Raw genomic sequence first — 26360 nt, 5'->3', positions numbered from 1 at the left:
AGAATTTTTCATGTACTCAGTACACAACATAGAATCTCCAAATGATATCACAGACACTTTACAGCGTATTTCTCCGTGGCACGTCACTTTAGAAACTACGTATGCGCCTCACTCCGGCCTTGTAAGTGCGCATTTTATGTGTACAAACGGGATAATTCTGAATCTCTGTAACTTATAATCGGATAAAGGTATCAAGAAAATTATCAAAGTGGTTCGAGATGCGAATGTTACGAATATATTGTAAGAAACTTTTCCGTTTTCTGCGTATAACGTCTTAGGATCATCGGCTGGGTTTTGGTCCGCTGATGACGGTGAAAATATAGTAAAAAACCATTTTTGCTGGGATCTGCGAGGAAACGCCTATTAACTAATGGTGCCTCCATAAGTCCCATCAAGCCTTCCGTAGATCACGTCAAATGCAAAAAGAACCAACCGAGTTATTCCATTAGTCTAAGCAGGAAGAAGTGAGTAATATTTGTACTTTGACTCTGTACTGTACGACAGTGGCTCTAAGATGACGCTTCTGTTGGGTATACAAACGGTACCTGGCCCAAGGGCTTATACATAACGCTTGAATTTACCTTTCTATCACTCAACAGAATCCGAGGTATGTGCCCAGGAGGAAGCATCCTATAAAAGAATCCGTTAGTTGGCGCATGCTGTCGTATGCGTAAAGGATGCTTCACATACATCAGTGGTGCGACAGTGCTGTGACCGATCCGTGGTTGCACCGTCCGTGATTCCGCACTGACGCCTGTTCACAGTAGTCATTGTCTCTTCCAGCGGGTGGCATGACGGCCAGGATGGCAAAGTTCTCGGACGAAGATCTCATGCTCATGGCTGTGATTTGGCATGAAGAAAACGAAAAATAAGTGGAAAACGGAATTGGGTTCATCAGACGAGGAGAACGGAGAAACAGAAGGGGAATTTGGCACTCTGTGCAGTGAACTTAAGTACGATGGAGCAAATTTCTGTGCATATTTCAGAATGTCAGAAAAATTCATTCAATTTACTGTCGATCAGTTGGAGGTTCTTCTTATAAAATGAAAGGCCACCTGGAGGACAGTAATCACGTCAAGAGAACGGTTTGCCGTTTGCTTGTTGTTGGTTGGTATACAGATTGCCGCACTTGTCGCATGCGAGTCCTCATCCAGATTCAAACAAAATTTTATGTAGCAAAATCAGATCGGATGCGTTTTGAAAACCCGTGTATGAAAACGAGAAGCTGGCAACTCACATCGGCAGCACATCGGAATGTACAGAGGAATGTGCATCATCTCCCACTACAGTACCAGCCGTCGTAGCCCATTGAGTGAGCTGCTGGAGTATCAAACCCTCATCCACCATGGAGCAACCGCTCGAATCATTGTCAGGTTCCTTTTTCATTTCGTAGAAGTCCATTCCCTGTTTCTCGTCGGTTAAAAGCAAGACATCATTTTGGCAGCTGACAATAGCCTACCACAAGACATGGGATCTATTAGACTGCATGGATGTGTCTACTAACCGCGCAGCGTACCACCGTAACTGGTCCTCTCAGCTTCATGTAGGCCGGCTCCCCGACGGAGTATACAAAGATGAATACGCCGATATGTTTCTGGTGCTGGATGTATCCGATAACCGAGCTGCTGCTGGTCGTGCGTAAGCAGCATGGTACCTTCAAAGGGGCCACTCCGATGAAGAAGTTTTCATCGTCTGAAGCAACGCTTTCGGGAAGCCGGTAATCTTCGTCCACAATTAATGGCCAAAGGTCGTCCAATGACTTGATGCACTCCACAAACAGAGGACGCTATTCTTGAAACCGTTCACTTGTCACCTTGGCGAAGTACCTGTGATATTTCTTAACCTGTGATATTGCCAGGCAGTTCCAGATATGTCATAGACTTGTTGTTGATGTGTTACACTATGAAGAACTGCATCACCATCGTTAACGTTAACTCAGCACCAACATCTGGAAGACCTCATTCCAGGACTACAGTATTGTGAATGGCTTTTGTACCAAGTGGATGAAAACGAAATTTTTATAAATAACGTTAGTCCTAACGAATCTAGCTTCACATGTGAAGGTATTTTCAACCTTCACAACCGCCATTATTGGTCGGAATACAACACACACGTCGTCCGTGAACGTGGTTTTTGCCAAATAACTTCAGTGCGCCTCTGTAGCTTACTTCTCTTTCCAATACTTCGCCTGATCCATTAGAAAACGTTCCACATGGCGTTCGGCGACGGCTATGCTTTTAGCATGATGCTACGACTCCACATTTTGGAACGAACTTGTGCAACTATTTACATGAAGCGTTTCCAAGAAAATGGATTGGTCGTGGAGGTCCAATATTCTGCCCTCCCGGACCTTAATCCACTAGATTTTTACTGTTCAGGACACTTAAGCAATCAAGTTTATGGCACCCCAGGTATCGATCTACGCGACCTAAAAGCTCGCGTACATGACGCTTCGGCAATGGTGGATGCAGGTGTTATGCGTAGGGCCCGGCAAAGTATGTTTCACCGAGGGGTGAAGTGTTTGCAAATGCAACGTGGTCTCTCTGGACATCTTCTTTAAAGTGAACGTTTCTCATACGTGGTCGTACCGACTGTGTGAAGATAAACCTGGACATCCAACATATAGAATGGAATTTTTGTGCGTAGCATAATGTGCAACGTAGTGTAGCCTGTCTTTTGTGTTTGTTGTACCTCATTGGATACAGGCGATTTTACTGTGTCGACATTTATTTTCTGTTGGCTGTATTTGTGTCTTGGGTGGTCACTTACATCTGTAAGAAATCCATGTTATATCTTAATTTTTAAATAAAGGTAACAGTAATAGAAAGAAATACACAATATACCGTAAAGTGGAGGAGTAAATTGGATGTAATCGGATGCTTTAAAAGAAAAAAATTGTATGACAGGCGCGACTCGAACGTCGGTGATCCGCATATCCTTTTCCCACAGCACTGCTGCGTGTCACTGAGCTAATGGGACACATGCGGTACAGTGCAGAGTTCATTGCTACTTTTTATTGGCCACGCTGCAAACAGTTACAGCATTTCTATTAAACCTACTGATGAGACTAGGTTTTGCTAGATACACTTTTGTCTTGAACCGCGTGCCGACTGCAAAGTGTGGCATTTTTTCTCCACCCTGTATAAAAGAAGCACTTTGATAGTTTATTGTTAAGTAAATAAATGAAATGAACATTCATCATTATTCACTTCTGTTGTATAGTGTTGGGCGTTTTCTTCTGTTTCGCGTGATACTGATTCATTACCTCTAGTACTACCTACGAAATCTTCGTTCGTTATGACCCTATCGTCTACCCTTTTCACATATTTGGCCACTGGAGATGCGCTAAACACGGTTTCCTTTACGTATTGTGTGGGGCATAGTACGGTTCAGAAGATCATACGAGAAACCTGCAAGGTTATAACAGACATACGGTGGACAGATTGATGCCCAGTCCGATACAACAAATGTAGTAGAAGATCGGTAAGGGTGGTATTTTTCCTAACTTCGTAGTAGTTTTGGATGAGAAACAATTTTCTGTTCAGGCTCCTTAGAACACTGGAACACAATTCTTTAATTACACAAAGACTGTCTCCATAACTTGCCTTTTGTAGAGAGTGACAACTGATGTCAGGGCATATGGAAAGGAGCTGTCACAAATATAGCAAACAGTCCGAAAGAATAAAATTTTACCTAACCAGTTGTACTTATTCAAGTAAAATCAGAAATAGACGCGTAAGTTCAAAATGGTTCAAATGGCTCTGAGCACTATAGGACTTAACATCTGAGGTCATCAGTCCCCTAGACTTAGAACTACTTAAACCTAACTAACCTAAGAACATCACACACATCCATGCCCGAGGCAGGATTGGAACCTGCGACTTTAGCAGCAGCATGGTGCTGGACTGAAGCGCCTAGAACCGCTCGGCCACAGCGGCAAGCGACGCGTAAGTACTTAGCTGTTTTTATTTCTGATTCTATTTTTTCCAGAGTGCATTGTTGAGCTGTTTGTCCATGTATTTGGGATTGGAGATATCATACAAAACATGATAGTGGCACACAAATTCAATAACTTTTTCGTCATTCTTCTTTCTGATGATAAACTACAGTGCTACGAAATAACAACCTGACCGTGCAGTGGCCATGAAGTGAGAAAATATCGGCTACAAGAAATATGACGCCCATGGTAAAGCGTCGACGGGGACCACCGTCCGCACTGTCAAGGTCACGCCACGGGCGAGGTTTGTTTTTTTCGTTTATTGTATTTCAGTTCCCCATCGGGGCAGGCTGGCAGCAGCATATGCATTGCAGTTCAGTGGACAGACATAGAACAAACAATAGAAGACATTTTAAAATAACAAAGGAGAAAACATAGTGAACATAGATATAAAAAACGGGGGAACATCGTGGAATAGACAAAATAGGGGCGACTGTAAAATGGAGATAAAAAACCGTAAAAAAGTAATGCACACAAAAAACCATACACTGGGACAATTAAAGAACACAAGGCACAGTATGACCGGAGCATAAAAGTATCGACGAAATGGCATAGCACATAACATAAACTGACAGTAACACTAGGTACAAGGCCAGCACAGAATTAAAATCACACCTTTCAATGCACAGGAGAAACAGCATGAAACACAGCACTTATGTGGCACACTGACGATGATCAAAACGAAGGATCTGCCAGGGGCAAAGAGATGAGGGAGAATGGAAGAAGGGAGGGAGGGGAAAAGAGTGGGTAGATGGGTGGGGGGCGTGCCGAAGAGGGTCAGGTAGGGAGGTATGTGGGAGGGAAGAAGGCAAGGATGGGGTGCAGGGTCTCAGGAGGGAAGGAGGAAAATCTGCTCTAGGAGAAGGAGGGGAGAGGAAAAAGGGGGCCCTGGCGAGGGGGGGAACAAGGCCAGGTTATAGTTGGAAGGAAGGGTATATGTCAAGGCCAAGTTCATCATCCAGTCATCCAGGAGGGGGAGGCGCTGGAAATTGCCCTGATGAAGGAGATGGAGGGTGTGGAGGTGGAGAGAGGGAGGGATACAGCGATAGAGGCACACCAATGGGTGGGGGGTGGAGAGGAAGGAGGAAACCAGAGGGTGGTGGTGATCAAGCCTGTGGACAATGTAAAGGATGCAGAGATGTTGGAGGAACAGGAGGATGTGGGGGAAGGGGATGAGTTCATACAGGACCCGTGTGGGGGAAGGAAGGCGGATACGGAAGGCAAGGCGGAGAATATGGCGTTCGAGGATTTGGAGGGCTGTGTAAAAGCGGGTGAGTGTGGAGATTCAGGCAACGTTGGCATAACAGAGGATAGGACGGATGAGGGATTTGTAGGTGTGGAGGATGGTGGAAGGATGCAATCCCCATGTCCAGCCAGACAGGAGTTTCAGGAGGTGGAGGTGGGAATGGGCTTTCTGCTAGATGGTCTGGAGGTGAGGGGTCCAGGTGAGATGACGGTCGAGGGTGAGGCCAAGGTATCTCAGGGTGCCATGGGCGAGTGTGAACACCGCCCTTTATATTCCCAGAGCAGTACTTTCACTTACCTCAGTGGTATGATGGGCCGGTCACGACACGAGCGACTCATGTGTATGAAGTGGAATTTAGTGGAAAATGAACATTGCACTTGTGTGACTGCACACAGCGTCGCCACTGATTTGATAGGAGGGCTGCAGAAGTATAGTTACAACTTTGTGAAACAGACTGAGGCTGCTCCTTGTGACGTCGCAGGGCAGACAGAGTGGGTGCACGCCTGCTCGCTGTTCAGCTTGGAGACTGGCTTTACAGACCCAGGGATTTCATTGGACCCGGGGATTTCACTGTGCGACAGAACCAGAAACACGTATCTAAAAACAAGCGTACCAAAAGTTAATTACGTAACTTCACTTTCTGGGGTGATGGTAACAACTTTATTCGTTCAGAATCACCATTTAATGGATTTCCATACTTGATACCGTTTCTCCCAAAGGCGTCTTCTCCTGTATGTAAAGTGGTCTTTGGATGTTTAACATTCTTAATGTTGACCTCTACGCTGTCATCAGTTCGACAGCGGGTGACGAGCAAGCAGCGGGTGGCTGTAATTATTTGTGAATATATAATGTTCCCTGTGCAACAGATTTAAAGCACGGGGCATCATTGGACGTGCCTCATACTATACCATTTAAGGACCTCTGGAATTGCTTGTGTTTTTCAGCAAATTTCCCCGGGCGCGGTAATGACGGAAATTTGGGACTATCAGACGAAATTTTCGAAAGAAGTAGCCGTGGCGATGGCGCACATGCAACCAGAGGACGTGGCAGCGGCCGTGGTGTACATGCTGTCCCAGCACCCGCGAGTCCAGGTGAGTTGGCAACCAACGAGTTGTAGTAGTCTTCGTACATCCATATTTAAACTGGATGAGGGTGGGACACAAATGGCATAATTTTTATTTAAACTTAAATTGTGTGTGGCTCAGTCTAAGAGTCCGCGGTGAGACCAACACGTGCTCCACATGGATGGCGGGCAGTAACTAGTAGCACGTGTTGGTCTCACCGCGGACTCCTAGACTTAGCTACGATCAAGTGATTTCATTAGAGTGTACGGGCCTGAAAATGGCGTTGACTCTACGTCGAAACTAGTAGCGAAGTAAAAATAAAATCATAAGTACAGCTGGAGGAATTTCATTTTTAATAAAAATTTGTAGTAGTTGTTGTTTCTCAGCCCTCTTCGTCTTTGGATAGCTCCTGACGATCTCTTGGTGCCTCAGGAAGTATATCAACTGACCTTTTCCTTTCATCAAATTGTGCCATAAAATTCTTTTTTTCACTGAAAAGTTTCAGTACTTTCTCGTTTGTAATCCGATCTACCGAGTAAATCTTCACCATTCTCCTGTGTCGCAACTTTTCAAAACATTTTTGAACTCGAGCCAGCCAGGTTGACAGAAATTCATGGAAGGACTAGGCCTCAGATTATGACATCATTCATTATTTGCCAAATGTTTCACATTTATTAAACATTTAAGAAAAACAACCGTAGTAAAACACAATTGAATAATCTTTCAGAAATCAGTAGTTCTTAAATCAACAGCGCAATGCTTTATATTCAAAGGAGCACAATGGCTTAATCAATTTAAAAACAATAGCAATATGTTTGAACAAATATGACTTCTTAGATATCCCAAGCTAACACAATGGTTTTAAATTACAGACGCGAGATTTAACACGGTCCTTTGTGAGAGCTGAGAAATGTAAGCAAATACAAGGGGCAGCAAACGGTCCGGCTGACATATAGAGACTTGATACAGAGAGGAAACGTCACCACAAGGGATTCAAGCCCAAAGACAAAAAATACGCGAACTCTCAAATGATTTAGGCACACGCAAACCAGTGAAGACAAGACTTGACTTAAGTAGCAGTCGCCGTGCCGTAGAGCAGCTTTACAAAAGGTAACGGCAAGAGCGAATGCCAAATGCTTCACAAAAGGTAACGGAAAGAGCGAATGCTAAATGCCGGCCCGTGAGTTCACCCTTGTTAGGTAGGGCCAGTTGTATTCATAGACTGCAGCAACAGTAGCTGAACCATCATACAACAGCGTGGCGCTCCTAAAGTAACCTTTATGCGTCAAGAAAATGGCTAGAAACACTAACAGGTCAATTATTACGAAAACACACTTTCAGCAAATAACTGCCTGAACAAGCAATCCACAATAATTTACAACAACAGCTGGCAAACGTCAATTAACAGACTAAATTAAGAATTTCTACAACAGTACAATTTAAATACTGACGAGGGCCAACGGTAAGTATATCAATATAACCAGGCTACAAAAATAGTTTTAGTAGATCTTAAATAAAAATTTCGTCCTTCCCTACTGGGTTGAAATTCTGGTCCATTAATAATATTACGGTCAGATACTAGTACAAGATGGCCAGCATATCCAATCAACCGCCAAGAACCAGGTAAGAAATCTCGCCTTACAGCAAGCAATGGAGCCAACATAGAAAATTTCACAACCTTCTGGTAGCACGCCCAGTATACTAATAGAACTGGCCAGATCAGAATCTAAAACATAATTTAAAAACCACGTCAATCATTTATGTTCATGACAGTACCAGTAGCATCCGCGACCACCGTCACATTCCCCCGCTTGCACAGACGGTAGGAGTGATAATGTTAAGGATCATTTGGCAAGGAGAAGCACTATGAATGGTAAACGTTCGCCATAGCGAAAATAAATCCGCTACCGGAGGTATCTTAAAAGCAAACAGTAAAAAACTCTCATCACAATCGACACACCCGGGGATCACAACTAAGTTACTTTTCAGAAAAGCAACACAGGGCGCTCACCGAACACCGAGGTGGGCAGGCTCAAATAGTTTCTATAAGCGAGAGAGACCACACTATCAGCGGAATCAAGTTTCCATGAAAACCAAAATTCACAAATCAGGGAAGAAACACATACGACAGGGCAGTAACAACAGAGACTGCCAACGTCGCCAGACTTGATCACACAACACGGCTCGACAACAGGAAAGATGTGCCCTTTCAGCGCTCCGGAATCAGCTAATGATATTCAAAATCGTTCCCACTTCTACGGTTCCCTCAGAGCTAATCGGTCAAGGCAGAGACCACCGTCGCGTGACAACACACGTTTTCTCCAGCCGACTTCCCCCCTCCTCGCTCCTGGTGACTGTGCGTTCCGCACTCCCTTGCCTCGCAAATCTTTTAAGCTGGAAGAGGCAGCGCAAGAGCGCCGCCCCGAGACCAGAGGGAAAATGAACCATAGATTGGATGCTGAGATCTTAATCGATACGATCCGACACTCTCAACTAAACCCAGAAACTCCTCCCCCTTTTTATTCCAATAACATGGCGCGTAAGGGAGGACAAGGAGCCCTACCTCGCTTCCTTGATCTGGCTGACGTGCACCCTCAAGGTTTTACCTGTGGCAAGACTGTAGATCAAAACGTTAACTGAACTCAGGATCCTAAGAATTCGACAAGGCCATACAAAATGCCCAGTGTGCTTCCTAGATATATCCGCATCCCTGTCGCAACCGGCTCTGAATTTAGGGACCAAAGCTCTGTCCCCAGCTTTAGCATGAAAGGGCTGCCTCCCTTTGGCAGCGGTGAGCAAATTCTATATTTCGCCTAGCCTTATTTTAATTCCGTTTATGCTCTCGGAAGCTACATTCTGAGGCAAAAGATAACAAGAGCACAACATCCACAAGTTGCCTAGAGGGAAATACAGGGGGTAGGCAAACATTAAGGTGACGGCGGTTGCCATCAGCGCTTCGTGCTAAGAATTTAAAGCGAAATTAATCCAAGGGAGAGAGCCGTCCCACTTGGTCAGAGACCTGGCATGCTAGTTAATGAGAGTGGCCTTGAGGTTTCTGTTCACCCTTTCGTCGAAAAATGGCTGAGGGTAATAGGGGGTAGTAGTGAAATGCTTGATGGCGTAACCAAAGCAAAAACGTTTAAAACCTTCGGTACAAAGGTCGCTGCCTTGTTACTCACCAGGTAATTTTGCGGCCCGAATATGGAAAAGATCTCTTAGATGGTGGATGGTAACGTGCACAGTAACCGCACTAGTAGCGACAAACCAAACGAAATGGGACAAGCCGAACAAAACGGAAAAAAGGCACCTACTACAACCAGTACATAACGATTCCCACTGAGGAAGAGGCCCCGCGTAATCAATAAACAATTTATCCACAGGTTGTTGCTCTTGATTGGACTGGAAAAGTTCCTTGCGTGAGTTGCGTTTGCGTTTTCCCATCTTACACAGCTCGCACTCCCCCACTAGTCGGAGGATATTCTTATATAATGACACCCATCTACATGTTGTCGCACCTTAACGATGGTCTTGTCAAGCTCCAAATGTCCCCCAAGCAAGGAAACATGAAAGTGACAAAAAATGGAAGGAACAAGCTCCACAGTCAAATAAATTCTAACATCAATGGATCTCCCGACCTCCCAACATACTATGCCCTGTTTCAACAGATAATACCCGAAAACAGGCATTGTCTTATGAGTCCCAAAAGCAGATTTTGGCCTTGTTTAGACTTAAGGTAGGTGAAAAACTCCGTTACCTCGGCCAAGACACCAAATCAGGAGTCACGGACGAGGAGTGGCACCGTCCTACTCCCTCAGCGCCTTCCTCAAACATTTGACGGAACAGCAAACATTTGACGGAACAGCCATGGGTTCGCTACTGTCACCAGCCACAGCTAACTTCTTCATGGAGGATTTCGAAGAACGAGCGTTGAACAGTCCTCCCTTACGTCCATCCTGTTTCTTCAGGTATGTTGACGATACATTTTTAATCTGGCCACATGGCACTGAGGCACTGCAGCATTTTGTTTATCATTTGAATGGTATACACCAGAACATAAGATTTACGGTGGAGGTGGAGATGGATGGGAAGTTACTCTTCTTAGATGTGCTGGTGGAGCGATTATCAGATGGTCGTCTTGGAAATTCTGTGTACAGAAAACCAACGCATACAGATTTATATCTAAACGCAAACCCACATAGTTTTCACCACCCAGCTCAGCAGAGAGCTATGCTGAATACCTTGGTACACAGAGCAAGGGCTATTTCGGACGACGGCATTAAAAAAAAATGGATACTCTGATCATGATATCAGATCTACTCTGGCGAAGAAACCTATAAATGGCGCTGTTCGAACAGATGAAGAGGACCAACACATCGCGCGGCTACCATTCTGCGGTGCAATGACCAGCAAGATCGGCAGAGTCGCCGGTCGGAGTGGCCGAACGGTTCTAGGCGCTACAGTCTGGAACCGCGAGACCGCTACGGTCGCAGGTTCGAATCCTGCCTCGGGCATGGCTGTGTGTGATGTCCTTAGGTTAGTTAGGTTTAAGTAGTTCTAAGTTCTAGGGGACTGATGACCTCAGCAGTTGAGTCCCATAGTGCTCAGAGCCATTTGAGCTATTTTTTTCTGTAGAGTCCTGAGCCAGCAGGGAATCAGACCTGTCTTCCGGCCACCCAGGAGGTTTAAGGAAATGTTGCGACCCGGCCTGAGAGTACCAGAAAGTTACAGAATTCCTTGCGAGTGTGGGAAAAATTATGTGGGCCAGTCTATAAGAACTGTTGCCGATCGCTGTGTGGAACATCAGAGTCATCTGAAATACAGGTATCTTGAAAAATCAGCGGAGGCTGAGCACAGTTTGTTAAATAAACACAAGATTTTATTCGATTAAACAAGAATACTTGCTCACGCTTCGAAGTATTGGAACTTTACCATCAGGAAAGCAGTTGAAATTAGACTTTGTGAAAATAATTTCAACAGAGACTCCGCTTGTGCATTCAGCAATGCATGGAAGCACGCAGTTGATAAAGAGCACAGAGGGCGACTTCATACATTCCTCGCAGTTCTCCGCTTCTTGCGATGGATGGCGCTGCAAGCAACGCTGGATAAAGCGCGCAAACAAAATCTATGGACATAGAGGCCGCCAACTCCGTACGCGCTGTTTTCATCCAACCAATGTTAAGCCGTCCATTGCTTATAAAAGCGGAAGCCTCACCAGTCCACTACACAGGCGATCATTGTAGGCAAAACAACCCCTTCCTTCCGCCTCCTTGATTTCTATCTCACCATCTGTGGCCGTCCTATCGCCCTCACTCCCACCCTTAAGTACCTTGGCGTCACCCTCGACCGTCGCCTCTCCTGGACTCCCCATCTCCGGACAATCCAAGCCAAGGCACGCTCCCGACTCCGTCTCCTCAAGCTCCTTTCCGGCCGTACGTGGGGTCTGGACCCCTCCACCATCCTCCACTCCTATAAATCCATCATCCGCCCTATCCTTTCTTACGCCCATCCGGCCTGGATCTCCGCCCCCCCCCCCCTACCTTTTATAAATCCCACCAAATCCTTGAACGCCACTCTCTCCGCCACGCCTATCGCATCCGTCTCCCCTCCCCCACGCGGATCCTGTATGATATCATCCCCTTCCCCCACCTCCTCCTTTACCTTAAAAGGATACGGATCCTGTACACCTCCCGCAAACTCGATCCTCCTCATCCGCTTGTCTCACCCATCCTCCCCCTCCCCCGCCCGCTGCCGTGCCTGTATTCCCACGTCCCACCCGGTCTCCATCTCTCCACCCTCCTCACCCTCTCCCAAGGTGGCTTCCGCCAGCTCCCCCTCCCTGATGATGTCCTCCTCCCCTCCATCTACCCCTCCTATCAACTTTGATCCTCCCTCCACATCCTGTGTCTTTCCATTAGGCACCCTCCCTCCCTTCTCTTTCCTTTTTCCCCATCCCCTCCCTCCTTCCCTCTTCCCCCAGGCTTCCCCTCCCCCTTCCTCCCTTCCCCCTATCTCCCCTGCCCATGGTATCTGCTCTCCCCTCTCCCTCTCCCACCCCCCCTCCTCCTCTCTTGGCAGGTCCCCGGACTCGTACATGAATAGTGAACATTCGCGCGCCGGAGATCAACGCCTCGTGTTCTCTGTGTGCCGTCGTTTTGTGCGTAAGTGATTCAGTGTTTTTCGTTTTGTGCCCCTACGTTCACGTGTGACAATTTTCGTCTCTTTCTGGGTTGAAGTGTCTGAACAATTTTATCTTGGACTCTACGCCCGTGAACGGCACCTTGTATTTTAAAAATTGTTTGTCTCCGTTTATATGTCCACCATGTTTTTTCTTTAAATGTCTTCATTTGTATATTTGTGTTCTCTGCGGCTGAAGAGCGGTGTCGTATGCTGCTGCAGGCCTGCCTGTCATACAGGTTTCAAAATAACAATAAAGAAAAAAAAAAAAGGTCCACTACAGTCAGTTTTGTCCCTGACGAAGATGACAGAGGTAGTCATCGAAAGCTCGGGATGTTATCCAAATTTGACGCGGCAAGTAAACCGAGAACATTTCATGCTTATGACTAAGTGCGTCGGCCACCTGATTGTTAGACCCCTTAATCAAAAATGGTTCAAATGGCTCTGAGCTTTATGGGACTTAACATCTTAGGACATCAGTCCCCTAGAACTTAGAACTACTTAAGTCTAACTAATCTAAGGAAATCACACACATCCATGCCCGTGGCAGGATTCGAACCTGCGACCGTAGCAGTCCCGCGGTTCCGGACTGAAGCGCCTAGAACCGCACGGCCACCGCGGCCGGCAGACCCCTTAAGGGGAGCCGGACGTGGTCAAGTCCAAAAAATTACGATTTTTTTTTTTTTTGCTATCGAAAATTGAGGAACATTCCTCTTTAATGTAAACTTTTATTTATTGTTCTACTCCCCTAGAAGTGGAGTTGTTACAATTTTCCCCCACGCCTGCAGAGGAAATGGGCGGCCGCTGAATGCATCTAACACCCTCTCGTGACTTTCTGGCGAACTGCTTGGGATTTTCTCGGCCTGTTACGCATACAGCGCCTTATGTTACGCATACAGCGAGTGTGCAAGGGTTGGCTACATTGTTTTCCGTGACAAATATTACCCGTATTTCCTTACAGCTTACTCCTATTTTCCTCAGAATTTCGAACATCTTGCTCCATTTAATATTGTCGTACACTTCTGTTCTGGTTACGTTGCCACGTTTTAGTAACCGTGTATATAAGAAGAGGAAGAACGTAGGGAAAAGAAAATTAACACTAATACCAAGTTGCGACACTACAATGAATAAGAGCGCGGAACATCGTCTCTTTCCTGTTTACCGTTTCGAATTAGTTTAGTGTTGCGCCTGTTGTTGGTAGTATTATACTTCTTGTGTAAAGCGGGTAATATGCAGTATGTACAAGAATCAGGAGGGAACAATAAAACCAATTTTTCATGACTTAGCACGGCCAGAATTGTTACACAAATGTCTACACGGAAAGACGCAGAATCCTAATGAGAGCGTGAACAATTTGATTTGGAAAGTGATTCCTAAAAGGGTGTTTGTAAGCATAAAAACACTGCACTTTGGCATTTATGATGCAGTAGCAACCTACAACCAAGGGAACAGTGTGAAGTGTGAAGTTCTGAGGCATTAGGATTTACAGCTGGGGTGAACACTGTACGAGCACTAAGAAATATTGACAGAGAAAGGATAAGAGGAGCAGAAAGAAGAGAAAGGCATATGACGTATGATGGAACAACAGGCTAGAAAAGAAGACAGAAGAGGAAGCTTTTGAAGGATGAAGAAGAAGACCCTGATAATCCATCCTATAGTGCAGGAATGTATTGAGAAACTTTGATAGCCATTTCCGGTAAATTAGAATTTTTTGAATATAAGGAACATTTTCTCAAAATCCTCTCAAGCTAGAGAGATGAAATTTTTATACAGCACTGCTAGTGGTCAAACTTACATTCTAACACAGCCATTTGGCAATATGTTCAGTAGTTTCATTTCAGTTTAATTATAAAGCAATTATTTGTAAAACATTTGGGTCATTAATAAAAAAAATAATTGGAAGGAAACTAGAAAAGATACTCCAAAATCCCTCTGTCATAACTTCAATACTAAACCATTCTATATGTAAAAAAAAAATTCTAATTTTTCTATTTGGTAGTTTATTGATAAATGTTCCTCAAACTTAGTGATTTTAACATGGGCAGCATAGGCACCTCCGGCTCCCCTTAATCCGCCGAAATCTGAAGCGGAATGACGACATCAGTACCATCTATCTGACGATCCTACCGGTCTTTCTAGGTCGCGCTAAGGCCCAGCTTACGACTTGGTTGTCCCTCTCCAAACCAAACTCCCTGTTCTCAAGATAAAATTTAAATGTCCCTGGGGAGAAGAGAACGGCAAAGGCCTCACACTGGCAAACGCAATACTTTAACTCAGAGGCAGTTAGACTCGAGGACTAAGCGATGGGATGCCTTTCCCCGAAACATTCCTGCAAGAGCGCGCCTGTGATGCCATCCTTAGACGCGTCAGTCTGAACAACGAAGCCTTTCTCAAAGTCCGGTGTGATCAAGATTGCAGGACTAATCAAGGTAGTTTTAATAGCCTCAAAAGCAGCTTGTTGGCCCTCCCCCAAACAAAAGAGTTTCCCTTTTTACGAAAATTATTAAGAGAGGCAGAGAGCTGAGCAAAATTAGGAACGAAGTTCCTAAAATAAATGTCCATACCGATAAATCTAGTTACCCTTTTCTCATTCCTTGGGGTGAAGAAAGCGTCGTGAGGGCGAGGTACAATCCTTATCAATTCTAAACCGATCGCTCGACACGAGATCAGCCAAGAAAGAACTTTGTCGCCTAGCCAGTGTAACTTTAGATGTCGTAAAGATTAATCCGGCTGCCCAAAGCCGTAACAACACTGCCTCGAGATGACATAAATGTTTGTCAAGTGAACGGCTATACACAAGATCATAATTAAGGTAAACCTAGCTATAGACGCAGCTGAACTTAAGGTCGCCCAGAACATAGTCCAACAACCGAGGCAGCTCAGCGGCCCCGATAGAGAAGCCAGATAGAACCCGACTGAACTCATTCAGATTCCAATCGATGCAAAATGCAGTAACATGCTTAGAATCCTCGGTCAACGGTATCTGGTAATAAGCTTGGTTAAGAACGAGTACCGTGAATTAACAAGCCCCAGAAAAATTGTGCAAGTCGAGAAGCGACACAGATTCCAGAATCAACTTTTCATTAACTGCACTGCAATCGACTACTGGCCTGTAACCCTTTCCTTGTCCCTTAGGGACCAGAAACGTATAGTGACGAGGACGGCCTTCTGTAAGCATCTGATTGACCTCTTGTGACAATATCCTCTTTCGGGAGAGGGGGACAATTGAAAAGGAGCTTCTCAATGGAAACCACTTTGTATCCACAACATATGTGGCCTGTAATTGAGAAAGTATGACGATGATCTCTCCAGTAGGAAAAAATTCCGAAATAGTCACCCATTAAGATCTCGAGGAGTGAATGCCAAGGTGGAGGTGACCGTGAGGAGAAGACTGAATAACCAACGAAAGGATAGCGTCCTACGAGACGAAGCTTGGAATATCAGAAGAGTGAACGTGGTAAGCAAGCTAGAAATTCTCAAAAGAGAAATGCTAAGGCTCAATCTAGATATAATGGGGATCAGTGAAGTGAAATGGAATGAAGACAAGGATTTCCCGTCAGACGAGTATTAGCTAACAACAATACATGCGGAAAATAATATAACGGAAGTACAATCCGTTATGAATAGTAAGGTAGTGCAGAGAGTGAGTTACTGTGAACATCTCAATGACAGGGTTGTTCTCATCAGAATCGACAGCAAACCAACACAGATAACAATAGTTTAGGTATACATGTCAACGTCACAAGTCGAAGATGAAGACACAGAGAAATTATATGAGAATATTAAACGGGTATCTAGGGAGATTAATAGTCATGCGGGACTGGAATGCTGCTGTAGGGGTAGGATTCCGGGAGAATAAGAGCTTGCTAGTGGAGCCGAGAGAGCAGAACGACTAACCGAGTTCTCCAGTTAATACCAGCTGGTAATAGCGAATGAATCACAAGAGGAGGAGGTATACTTGGAAACGGCCGGGAGATAATGGAACGTATAAGTTAGATTACGTTATGGTCAGGCCGAGATTCTGAAATCAGATATTCGATTGTAAGGCGCACCCAGGAGCAGACAGTGACTCAGGTCACAATTTAATTATGATAAAGATTAGGCTGAAGCTTAAGAGATTAGTCAGGCAAAATCAGTAAGCAAGGAAGTATGATAACGAAATTACTAAGAAATGAAGAGATACGTTTGAAGTTCTGAAGGGTATAGGCACTACGATGAAGAATAACACAGTAGGCAGTACAACTGAAGCGGAATGGCCATCTCTAAATAGGGCAAGAACAGAAGCTGGAAAGAAAACCGTACGTACGAGGACAGACTCAGCATATAGGAAAGTGAAAATAACGTTCTGTGAAATTAAAAGCAAGGGTGGTAACATTTAGAGTTCATAGGTAATTCCTAAATGCATTGGACGCAGCGGGTAGGTGGAAAGTGTACACTGAAGGCCTCTACGAGGGGAAATACTTGTCTGATGATGTGAGAGGAAGAAACAGTCGACAGGGAAGAAATAGGGCACCAAGTATTAGAATCACAATTTAAAAGAACTTGGAAAGACTTAAGATCAAATCAGGTAGGAGGCATAGGTAACATTCCGTCGGAGTTTCTAAAATCACTGGGGGGAAGTGGTAACAAAACGACTACTCACGTTGGTGTGTAGAATATATGAGACTGGCGACATACCATCAGACTTACGGAATAACATTATCCACAGAATTCCGAAGACAGCAAGAAGTGAGAAGTGCAAGAATTACACACAATCAGCTTAACAGCCCATGCATCCAAGTCGGTGACAAGTATAATTTGCAGGAGAATGAAAAGAAAATTGATGTGTTAGACGACTATCAGTATGGCTTTAGGAAAGGTAAAGGCATCACAGAGGCAGTTCTGTCGTTGCGGTTGATGGAAACAACACTCAAGAAAAAGCAAGACACGCTCATAGGATTTTCCAAACTCGAAAAAGCGTTCGTCAATGTAAAATGGTGCAGGATGTTCGAAATTCAGAGAAAAATGGGGATAAACTGTAGGGAAACTCGGGTGGAGTACAATATGTACGAGCCCCAAAAAAGAACAATGAGATTGGAAGACCAAGAACGAAAAGCTCGGATTAAAAAAGGTGTAAGAATCTATCTGCGCCTTTCATTCTTACTGTTGAATCTATACATCGAAGAAGCAATGAGGATAAAAAAAGAAAAGTTAAAAAGTGGGATTAAAATTCAGCGTGAAACATCAGTGATAAGATTCCCCGATGAAATTGCTATCCTCAGTGAAACTGAAGGATTGCAGGGTGTGTTGAACTGAATGAACTGTATAATATGTACAGAATGTGGATTGAGAGTAAATCGAAGAAAGTCGAAAGTAATAATAAATAGCGGAAATGAGAAGTGCGAGAAATGTAACGTTAATACTGGGGATCACTAAGTAGAGGTAATTAAGGAATTCTGCTACGTAGGCAGCAAAATAACCTATGACGGACGAAGCAAGGAGGACGTAAAAAGCAGACTAGCTCTGGCGAAAAAGGCATGCAGGCCAAGAAGAGTCTGCTGGTATCAAACATAGGCCTCAACTTAGGAAGAAATTTATGAGAATGTACGTTTGGAGCACAGCATTTGGTAGTGAGACATGGGCTGTTGGTAAACCACAACAGATGAGATTCGAAGTCTTTGAGGTATGGTGCTACAGAACAATGTTGAAAATTACGTGGACTGATAAGGCAATAAATAAGAAGGTTCTCTGCACAATCGGTGAGGAAAGGAACTTATGTAAGATACTGACAGGAAGGGACAGAATGATAGAACATATGGTAAGGCAACAGGGTATGACTTCCATGGTACGAGTTGGACCAGCTGTAGAGAGTAAAAACTGTAGAGGAAAACAGAGATTGGGGTACATCCATTGCTGCTCTGAGAAAAAATGTAGGACCAGCACAGGAATTTTTTGAAGGTCACGTCAAACTAGGCAGAAGATTGATGGCAAAAGAAAAGAAAATTTGTGGCACCGATGGGTATTAAGGGCTTAGTCATACATTATCTCTGTAACTACAGGACTGCTCTACAATTGACAGAAATACATGGAACCGCTTCCAGACTATCTCTCGACGGCTCCAGTCTCGAGTGGGAAATGGGAAAAATGAGCAACTACATCTTTCCATGCAAGTTCAGATAACTCTTTCCTTGGCCTACAATTTTTGTTTACGTCTGGATGAGAAACTTGATGACTGAATGTACATAAAAAGATACTTCCGCAACGCGTCGGTGGAGTCATGACTTCACGAAAGTAAAGAGCTACTTGTGTTGCACACTAGCAATATTTTCTGAATCAGCCTTCTTACTTGTCAATAGATCGTTGTCTTCAAGCTATTCCATAGTATTCGAATACAGTATACGTTCCAGATTCCTATTGCTAATTATTTTCAGAAATATGGGTCTGTATTTCAGGAGGTTACTGCTGTTTCCTTTCTTGAACATTGATGTGACCCGTACAACTTTTCAGTCTTTAGGTACGGGCTTTCATTTGGCGAGCGATTGTATAAGGATTGCTAAGAAGGACTGTATTTCATCAGCTTACTCCGACAGGATCCTAACTGGTGTAGAGTCTCGACAGAAAGACTTTATTAAGTGATTTAGGTTTCTTCGCAACATCGAAACGCTTTCAGTAATTTCCTCGTCCAATTATCAGTTTGTCACATTGTTGCTAATTGGAAAAATCATGAACATAACTGTGTTACCATTTCCCAGCAGCTGATTTCCTTAACATTTGCTACTATTAGGATACTGTAGTCGTAAGTAGCGGGGGCCACTGCCCATTCTATGCTTCTCTACTTTCTTTAGGGGTACTGGTAGGTCGGTTCTTACAGTATAGGAATCGGGCCTGATCTAATCTTTTCGTTCCATTTACCAAAGTAAATTTTCTCTGAGGGTTTCTTTTTGTTTATTGCCTTTAACCATTGCCATCTTTCATTTTATTCGTAACGTTGTTGGATCCCCATTGCGAATTCCAGCATGCAGATTATGTTAGCACTGCATCCAGCATTGTAACTAGGCGATGCTCGCTCACTACGTGAAAACAGACGCAGCCTAGCAAGTGTACCATTATGCTCGTTAACTCGTCATGAAATATAGTTAGAAATGTCACAATGGTAAGGTGTTTGGTGGGCGGGATCTAGATTTACGAGGAGCAACCGAAAACGTCCAGTCTACAGCACTTGCAGGGCCAGGAATCGTCCTGTGCCTTATTTAACTACCAAATCTGGACTCATACGATTGCGATACTATCTTGATGTGCCACTCTTTTTCTGCCAAAATACAGTGTTTATATTACCTTTGTCACTTAGGAGCTGAATTTGTTACACATTTTCTTGTGTTGCAGGTTTACGACATCATATTACGGCCTCCTGGATGTGTGTTTTAGCTCACGATGTCACACTTCGGCTGGTTTTTCAGAAGATGGTCATATGCAGAAGTTATTAAGCCTCTATAAGCAACATGTAAGACTAGTTTTTTGTCTAGACGAGATATGAAAAGAATATTCTCTGTTATATGTAACTCGAAGAAGAAATAAAAGACGGAGAGCCAAGGACGTTACAACGAATCACTCCTTACCACTGGTGACTGTATGCTTTGTAAATTACTGAAGGCGCGACGTGTCAGTTACAGCTTTCTACTGTGAGATCCGTGAACGACTCGACGGGCTTCGTAATTGTTACTGGAAAAGTACCAAGATTCGAAAAAAGGACGAAACTGTGGAAGGATAATAAGTTTGGATATGAAACTAATCTATTGTTGAATTAGCATTGTTTACGCTCCAAGCAGGTGTAAAGGTATTAACAGCATCAAATAGCAATAATTGAAGAAGTCAAGAGTAATAAACTAGAAGCAATATGACACTCATTTTTCACTCGGTAAGATGTTCAATTTTCCTACATTTTTCTTCTTGTGTAAATTTATGTCGACTTGAATTACTTTTTGTCAAGAAACTAAGTGTTAAATATGCGTCAAAATAATGCTGTGTGGTGGTGTACTGTCATACATCAATGGATACACAAAATCTTTCCTTTCGTTGTTACAGCTAGTTTATTTGGATAAAGAAATACGTTACTGTTCTGATAAAACTCCCGTACATATATATAATATGGGGACTGCTTGTCTATACTAATAATATCATTTTTATAGGTAATGAAATAGTTTGGCTGAAATTCCTCCGAAGATTCCAGGGTTACAGTCAGTCAGGGTAACTTTTTACGTTAGAGTATCTTTGTACCACTTACCACTTTTGTTTCAAATGGCTGCCGCTCCATCCACTTCCAATGTTTTGCACTAAAAGTAACAATTTTATTACCTCTGTGGTTTGCAGTTACTATTTCAGTTGTCTTTCCAACTTCCTACAAGCTCTTAGGCTCATGATTATCCTTTAATTACGTTGACTGTGGAGAGAACGTCTGGCGGCAGTGATTTAAGTTGAACAGTGCTAGACTGATACGAATATCTTGATATTGGAAAGTAAATATGTTTGCCTTTACTTATTACTAACACCTGGTTTCTTTGGGATGCGATTTAAATTTCCCCATATCCTTTGATACAGGAAAAATTCTTTGTTTTCTAAGACTGACCTAAAGTCTCTTACGACAGACGACGACTGGGGAATAATAGCAGTCGAGCAAAGAAACTACGAAAGGGGATATATCGAAATGCACTGCTAACGCCTCTCACGGTCAGGCAAAGCAGCAGCTCAGTGACAGTAATAATTCAAATTAACGTAGTGAGGTTGAAGTACGTTAAAAACAGGGTGTAAAATACATGATGGCGGGAACACGAACCACCCACGGCTCAACCTCCCCCCCCCCCCCCCGCCCATCAAACAAGAACCCGGGGGTTATATGCCTTAATAAACTAACTAGCTTCTAAAAAGGCCCATGCCAGTGGCCGAGAAAGACCGCAAGCGAAACACTCGGTCGGAGCCACCCCTGCAGAGGGAACACGGCCACTGGCTACCCGACATCCCTGCCCCGGGAAGAGACCTACCTAATTTCGGCAAGTCAGCAACGAAAACAACGAGATACCCGCTCGTACTTCAACAATTCAGAGGAAACATGCCCCAGGCAACCCGACATCCCCACACAGTAGAAGGCACCGAGCTAAGCCTCACAAGATGACCAAAGAGCTACCAGAACTTTAAGACCAGAAGGTATTGTCTGAACGTAACGGATTATCAGTGCCTGCACTCAATCCAGTTGACTGTCACCAGGTTGGGTTCCCTCTAGAAGACAAATAGTGTCTTCAAGGCCTTCAATAGCGGTAAAGGAAACCGAATTGCCGCTCCTGTCTCTCCGACCACCGCCGGCGTGACGTCAACCGGCTGCAGCATGGCAGCGTGCGAACCTGCTACCAATTCAGGAGCACTGCCCTCAGTCTGTTGGCGCCTTATTGTCGACCCGTAAACAAGATGGGCTTCTTAACAGGCCGATCCCCGGACTCTGACTGCCATTATCGTAACACCTGTAACAATAACAAGGCGAACAACACGATGCCACAGACGCAATAGAAACAAGGGTGAAACTGACCGCAACTAGGTTGGTAAGCTCGAGAGCAAACCACGCTCTGCTGCCAGTGAAACTTTGTACGAGCATTAGAATTGAAATTTTCCTCCAATAGGGCGTAGTTAGTATACATTCTCACTTTTACAAGCACTCAATAACCATACACTGATCAGCCAGAACACTATGACGGCCTACCTAATAGCCGGCGTGTCCAACTTTTGCACGCATAACAGCAGCGACGCGTCGTGGGATGGAAGCAGTGAGGCTTTTGTAGGTCGCTGGAGGGAATCGGCACCACATCAGCACACTCAAGTCACCTGATTCCAGTAAATTGCGGAGGCCCATCGTTAGGAGTGCACGGTCAACTGTGTGTTCAGACACAAATGTACTCTAACCAGCATTAGAAGCTGATGTTGTTTCTTCCACAGTTCGCCTCCTGACCTGTGTTACCAGTCTTCTCAGCCTACGATGTCCGACATCATTAATAAGAGGTGGCCGCCCAACCCTACGACGTCTGAACGTCGTTTAAAATAAGTCGGTGGTTATTATGTACTGGCTGATCAGTGTAGGTGTAAAATGATGTTACAATGTCTGTTGTGATATGTAATTTAGTTTGTCTTCAGTATTTTTAAAAATTGTTAAAAAGTGGTACAAAGTTACTCCATTTGATTGTATGTCGAAACATACAAACATACATTCATGTGTGTACACGATCATAGGTAGTACCTTCGGAAATACACGACCGGTTTGAGTAACATTTGACCAAAAGAATCCAGGACGTGTTAATGGACAGCAAGCATTCCACAGAAACTAAAGTACTATCAAATGCCCCCTAAGTAAATGTAATAGGATCTCAAATGTTTTAATATAGATATACGATTTATCATACAGGATCAGCAGATCTATGATATCGTTCGTTAACGAAGCTGCATTGTGCAGTAAAGTCTCTAGACGGTCATAAGGCATTGCAGAGTCACTTCGACAAAATTACCACTTGGTGTTATCAACGCCAGATTCCTTTAAATGTCTATAAATGTAAGAAAATGCCTTCAATTAAGAGAAAGCAATGCGACATGTGACGATCAGGTAAAATCACAATTTGGGAACGCAAGTAGGAGACGTAGGTTGTTGAACAGGCTAAGGAAACGTGCAGTGCATCTGACATCTGTAACAAATCACATAAAAGACCCGAGTGCGACTAATTCTGTTGTTCCTCTGTTTGGACACCTTATCAACGAGATATGGCCACAGACATTGAATGAATTCAGCCAAGCAAATCTGGGATATTAACAGGATACTAGAGCTCATACGAAATGACAACATAAATGCTACTGGGACTTGGTCGGGAATCATTGGAAGAAAACCGATGCAGTTCCGACGAAACCCTTTTTGGTACATCTGGATGACCAGTATTCGAACGTGCCAACAGTGTGCTTCCCCCAGCATATATCTCCTGGAGGAATAAGGTAAGAGGGGTTTCGAGTACATAAAGAGAGATAGATAGCCCTTTTCAACTTCCCCAATGCGCGAATGCAAAAGGAAAGTAAATCGATAATGTTGCTACGATGTGCCCTCCGCCATACATTGTACTGTGGTTTACCGATAATAGTCACTGATGAACGGGAACATTGTGATCACTACTCTGCGTGCCATGCGGGCATCTCATGCGATATGGCAACTACGTAAGCGGGACTGAGAGGAATGTCTAATCATCCTAGCGACGATATCGGCCGCAAGGGCGAAATCCGAGGACATGAGAGACTTTTTATTTATTGATTGATTTATTTAACCTCGCAAAATTATGCCCTCTGGCATCCAACTAGGTATTTTACATCTTTAACACTACTTACAGGGTGATTCCGTTATACAAACTTTCAAGTATTATGGAGAGGGGCTATTTTATTAGTTTGAGATAAGAGACCCTGGTCCGGAAAAGAGCAAGCTGAAAGTTGTAAGCGAGAATCTTTCCGATACCACAGACAGTGAAACAGATGTACCGCCGTTGGTGTGTGGGCAACGTTCAGAGGTGGTACTATGGACCAAAACAAGAAAGAACAATAAGTACGAGCTCTGAAACGCTTAAGAGCTATGGGCGCTTGTTTAGTAGAAGAAATGTGTTTCACAGTAGCGAATATGAACGAGTTGTTATATCTCTTAAAGTGTGCATTTTAGAGCCCTATATTTACTGGATATTTTGGCCGTGTTTTGGTCCCCACTGTCTCCTCCAAAAATGTAGAAACATTGCTGCTGGTAGTTGAAGAGACGTGTTTCACAGTACCGAAGATAAAGCAGTGCTCTTAAGGTAAGCTTTTTAGAGCTATTGTCTAAAAATTGTTTTGGTCTTGGGACTCGGAAAGTTTCCTGCCATTCAATCGTATGACCGACAGTACCTGTAATTGTATTCCGCTTTCTGAGGTATCAGAACCATTTTGGCTTGTAACTTTGAATGGGTCGTTTCCTGACGTGAATACGATTGATACAGCTGCCATTCTCCTTCATCCCTGAAAGTATGTACCATTATAAAATCCCCACGCTGATTATACAGGATGTCCCATTTATCTTGACCACCCTAAATAACGTTTTGTCCAGATGCAAATTACAAAATGTTTCAAGCAAATGTTCTGTAGACGTCAGGGTGACATCAATCAGCATGATTGCCTTCGTTCTAGCTTTGTTTTTTACAAAGATATCAACAGGATATGACATTTTTAAATGGCACCCTGTATTTTTTATTCGGTAATTCATTTCCTCTCCTAAAGACTTATTCAAAAATGTATCTCAGATACCATTCACTGAAACACAACGTTATTAGTTACATAACTGACTTTGAGCCCAGGATCACAAACCCATCCAATTGTTGGAGTTGTCAGAAAACCTATGAAAAACAATTAAAAACACAACACAAAATTGACTATGACACTCCTGTACTATTGCCCAGGAGTAGAACATTCAAACGTGCTCAAAGTGTTGACCCTGGACACCGACACACTGGTGCACTCGTTGAATGGAAGAATTATTTACAGCTTCCAGTGTTGCCTGCATCAGATTAAAGAAGTCTTTGTCTAGATGTGGTTTTTAGGTAGTGTCCCTTACCTAAGTGAATATCACGTTGCTACCGAGGTATCACCTCAAGTACACGATTTGTATGCATTTAGACAATGTACACACACTTTCACATCGGAGGACACTGGAAGTGGTGGTACAGAAAGCCAGGAAAAATATGGGTAAAACAACGGGACGGCAAAAGTACAGACCAATATTCGTAACATGGGTTTACTGCATAATTCTTGAACGTAATATCAATTCGAATATAACAAATTTCCTTGGGTCGGAAACGCTTGTGTTTGGAAATCAGCATGGTCTGGGTAGCATCACTTGTGGGAAACTCAGTTTGCCCTTTTCCCATGTGATGCCCTACGAGTCTTTGATGAAGGATAAGAAGCACATTTCATACTCATAGATTTTCGAAAAACTTTCGATTAAGTGTCCCACTGCATACTAGACAGTAGGTTTGAGTGATGAGGTTCCAGATATGTGAGTGGCTGGAAGACTTCTTGAGCAATAGAAGCCAGTACGTTACCCTCGACGGTGATGAGGAGGCCGACTGTTCATCAGGGACAAGGCTGTCGTCTGGGAAATGTGACAGAACCGCTCTTGTGTTCTGTATACGTAAATGATCTGACTAACAGGCTGTGAAGCAACATGTGACTGTTTGCTGATGACCTGTAGTGTACAGGAGGGTGTCGTCTGTGACAGACTGTAGGCGAATACAAGATGACTTAGATAGAATTTCCAGTTGGTGTGATGGAATGTAGAAAAATGTAAGGTAATGAAGACGAGTAGGAAAAACAGTCCATTAATGTTCGAATACAGGAATAGTGATGTGCTGATCAACACATCATTACGGTTAAATATGTAGGTGTATAGAATGAGATTTTCACTCTGCAGCGGAGTGTGCGCTGATATGAAACTTCCTGGCAGATTAAAACTGTGTGCCCGACCGAGACTCGAACTCGGGACCTTTGCCTTTCACGGGCAAGTGCTCTACCAACTGAGCTACCGAAGCACGACTCACGCCCGGTACTCACAGCTTTACTTCTGCCAGTATCTCGTCTCCTACCTTCCAAACTTTACAGAAGCTCTCCTGTGATCCTTGCAGAACTAGCACTCCTGAAAGAAAGGATATTGCGCAGACATGGCTTAGCCACAGCCTGGGGGATGTTTCCAGAGCAATATTCTGGAAAATCAAGATAGTGTTAGAGATTATTTTACAGAGGCAGACACAAAGGTACAGATTCTTTTTACTTAGTTCCAACTTATTTAAAAATACCAAAACAGTTAGTTAGAGAC

At 43.9% G+C, this 26360-nt stretch overlaps 1 protein-coding gene and 1 non-coding gene across 2 annotated transcripts in view; one reads left to right on the top strand and one right to left on the bottom strand.

Moving 5' to 3' along the window:
- LOC126115035 (dehydrogenase/reductase SDR family member 11-like) overlaps positions 1–19956 on the top strand; it is a 120278-nt gene extending 100322 nt beyond the window's left edge. The window contains exons 5-6 of the mRNA XM_049915030.1: positions 6188–6334; positions 19844–19956. Of these exons, the coding sequence (XP_049770987.1) occupies positions 6188–6334; positions 19844–19885 (189 nt within the window). The 3' untranslated portion in view covers positions 19886–19956. The remainder of the gene's footprint in view (positions 1–6187; positions 6335–19843) is intronic.
- Positions 19957–26002: 6046 nt separating this feature from the next.
- Trnas-uga (transfer RNA serine (anticodon UGA)) lies at positions 26003–26077 on the bottom strand. Its single transcript has one exon. It is a non-coding gene; the product is annotated as a tRNA-Ser (tRNA).
- Between the last annotated feature and the right edge of the window lie 283 nt (positions 26078–26360).

This window comes from Schistocerca cancellata, chromosome 1 (assembly GCF_023864275.1).
Source record: "Schistocerca cancellata isolate TAMUIC-IGC-003103 chromosome 1, iqSchCanc2.1, whole genome shotgun sequence".
NCBI classification, from domain to species: Eukaryota; Metazoa; Arthropoda; class Insecta; order Orthoptera; family Acrididae; genus Schistocerca; species Schistocerca cancellata.
This window is presented reverse-complemented; position numbering and strand designations above follow the sequence as displayed.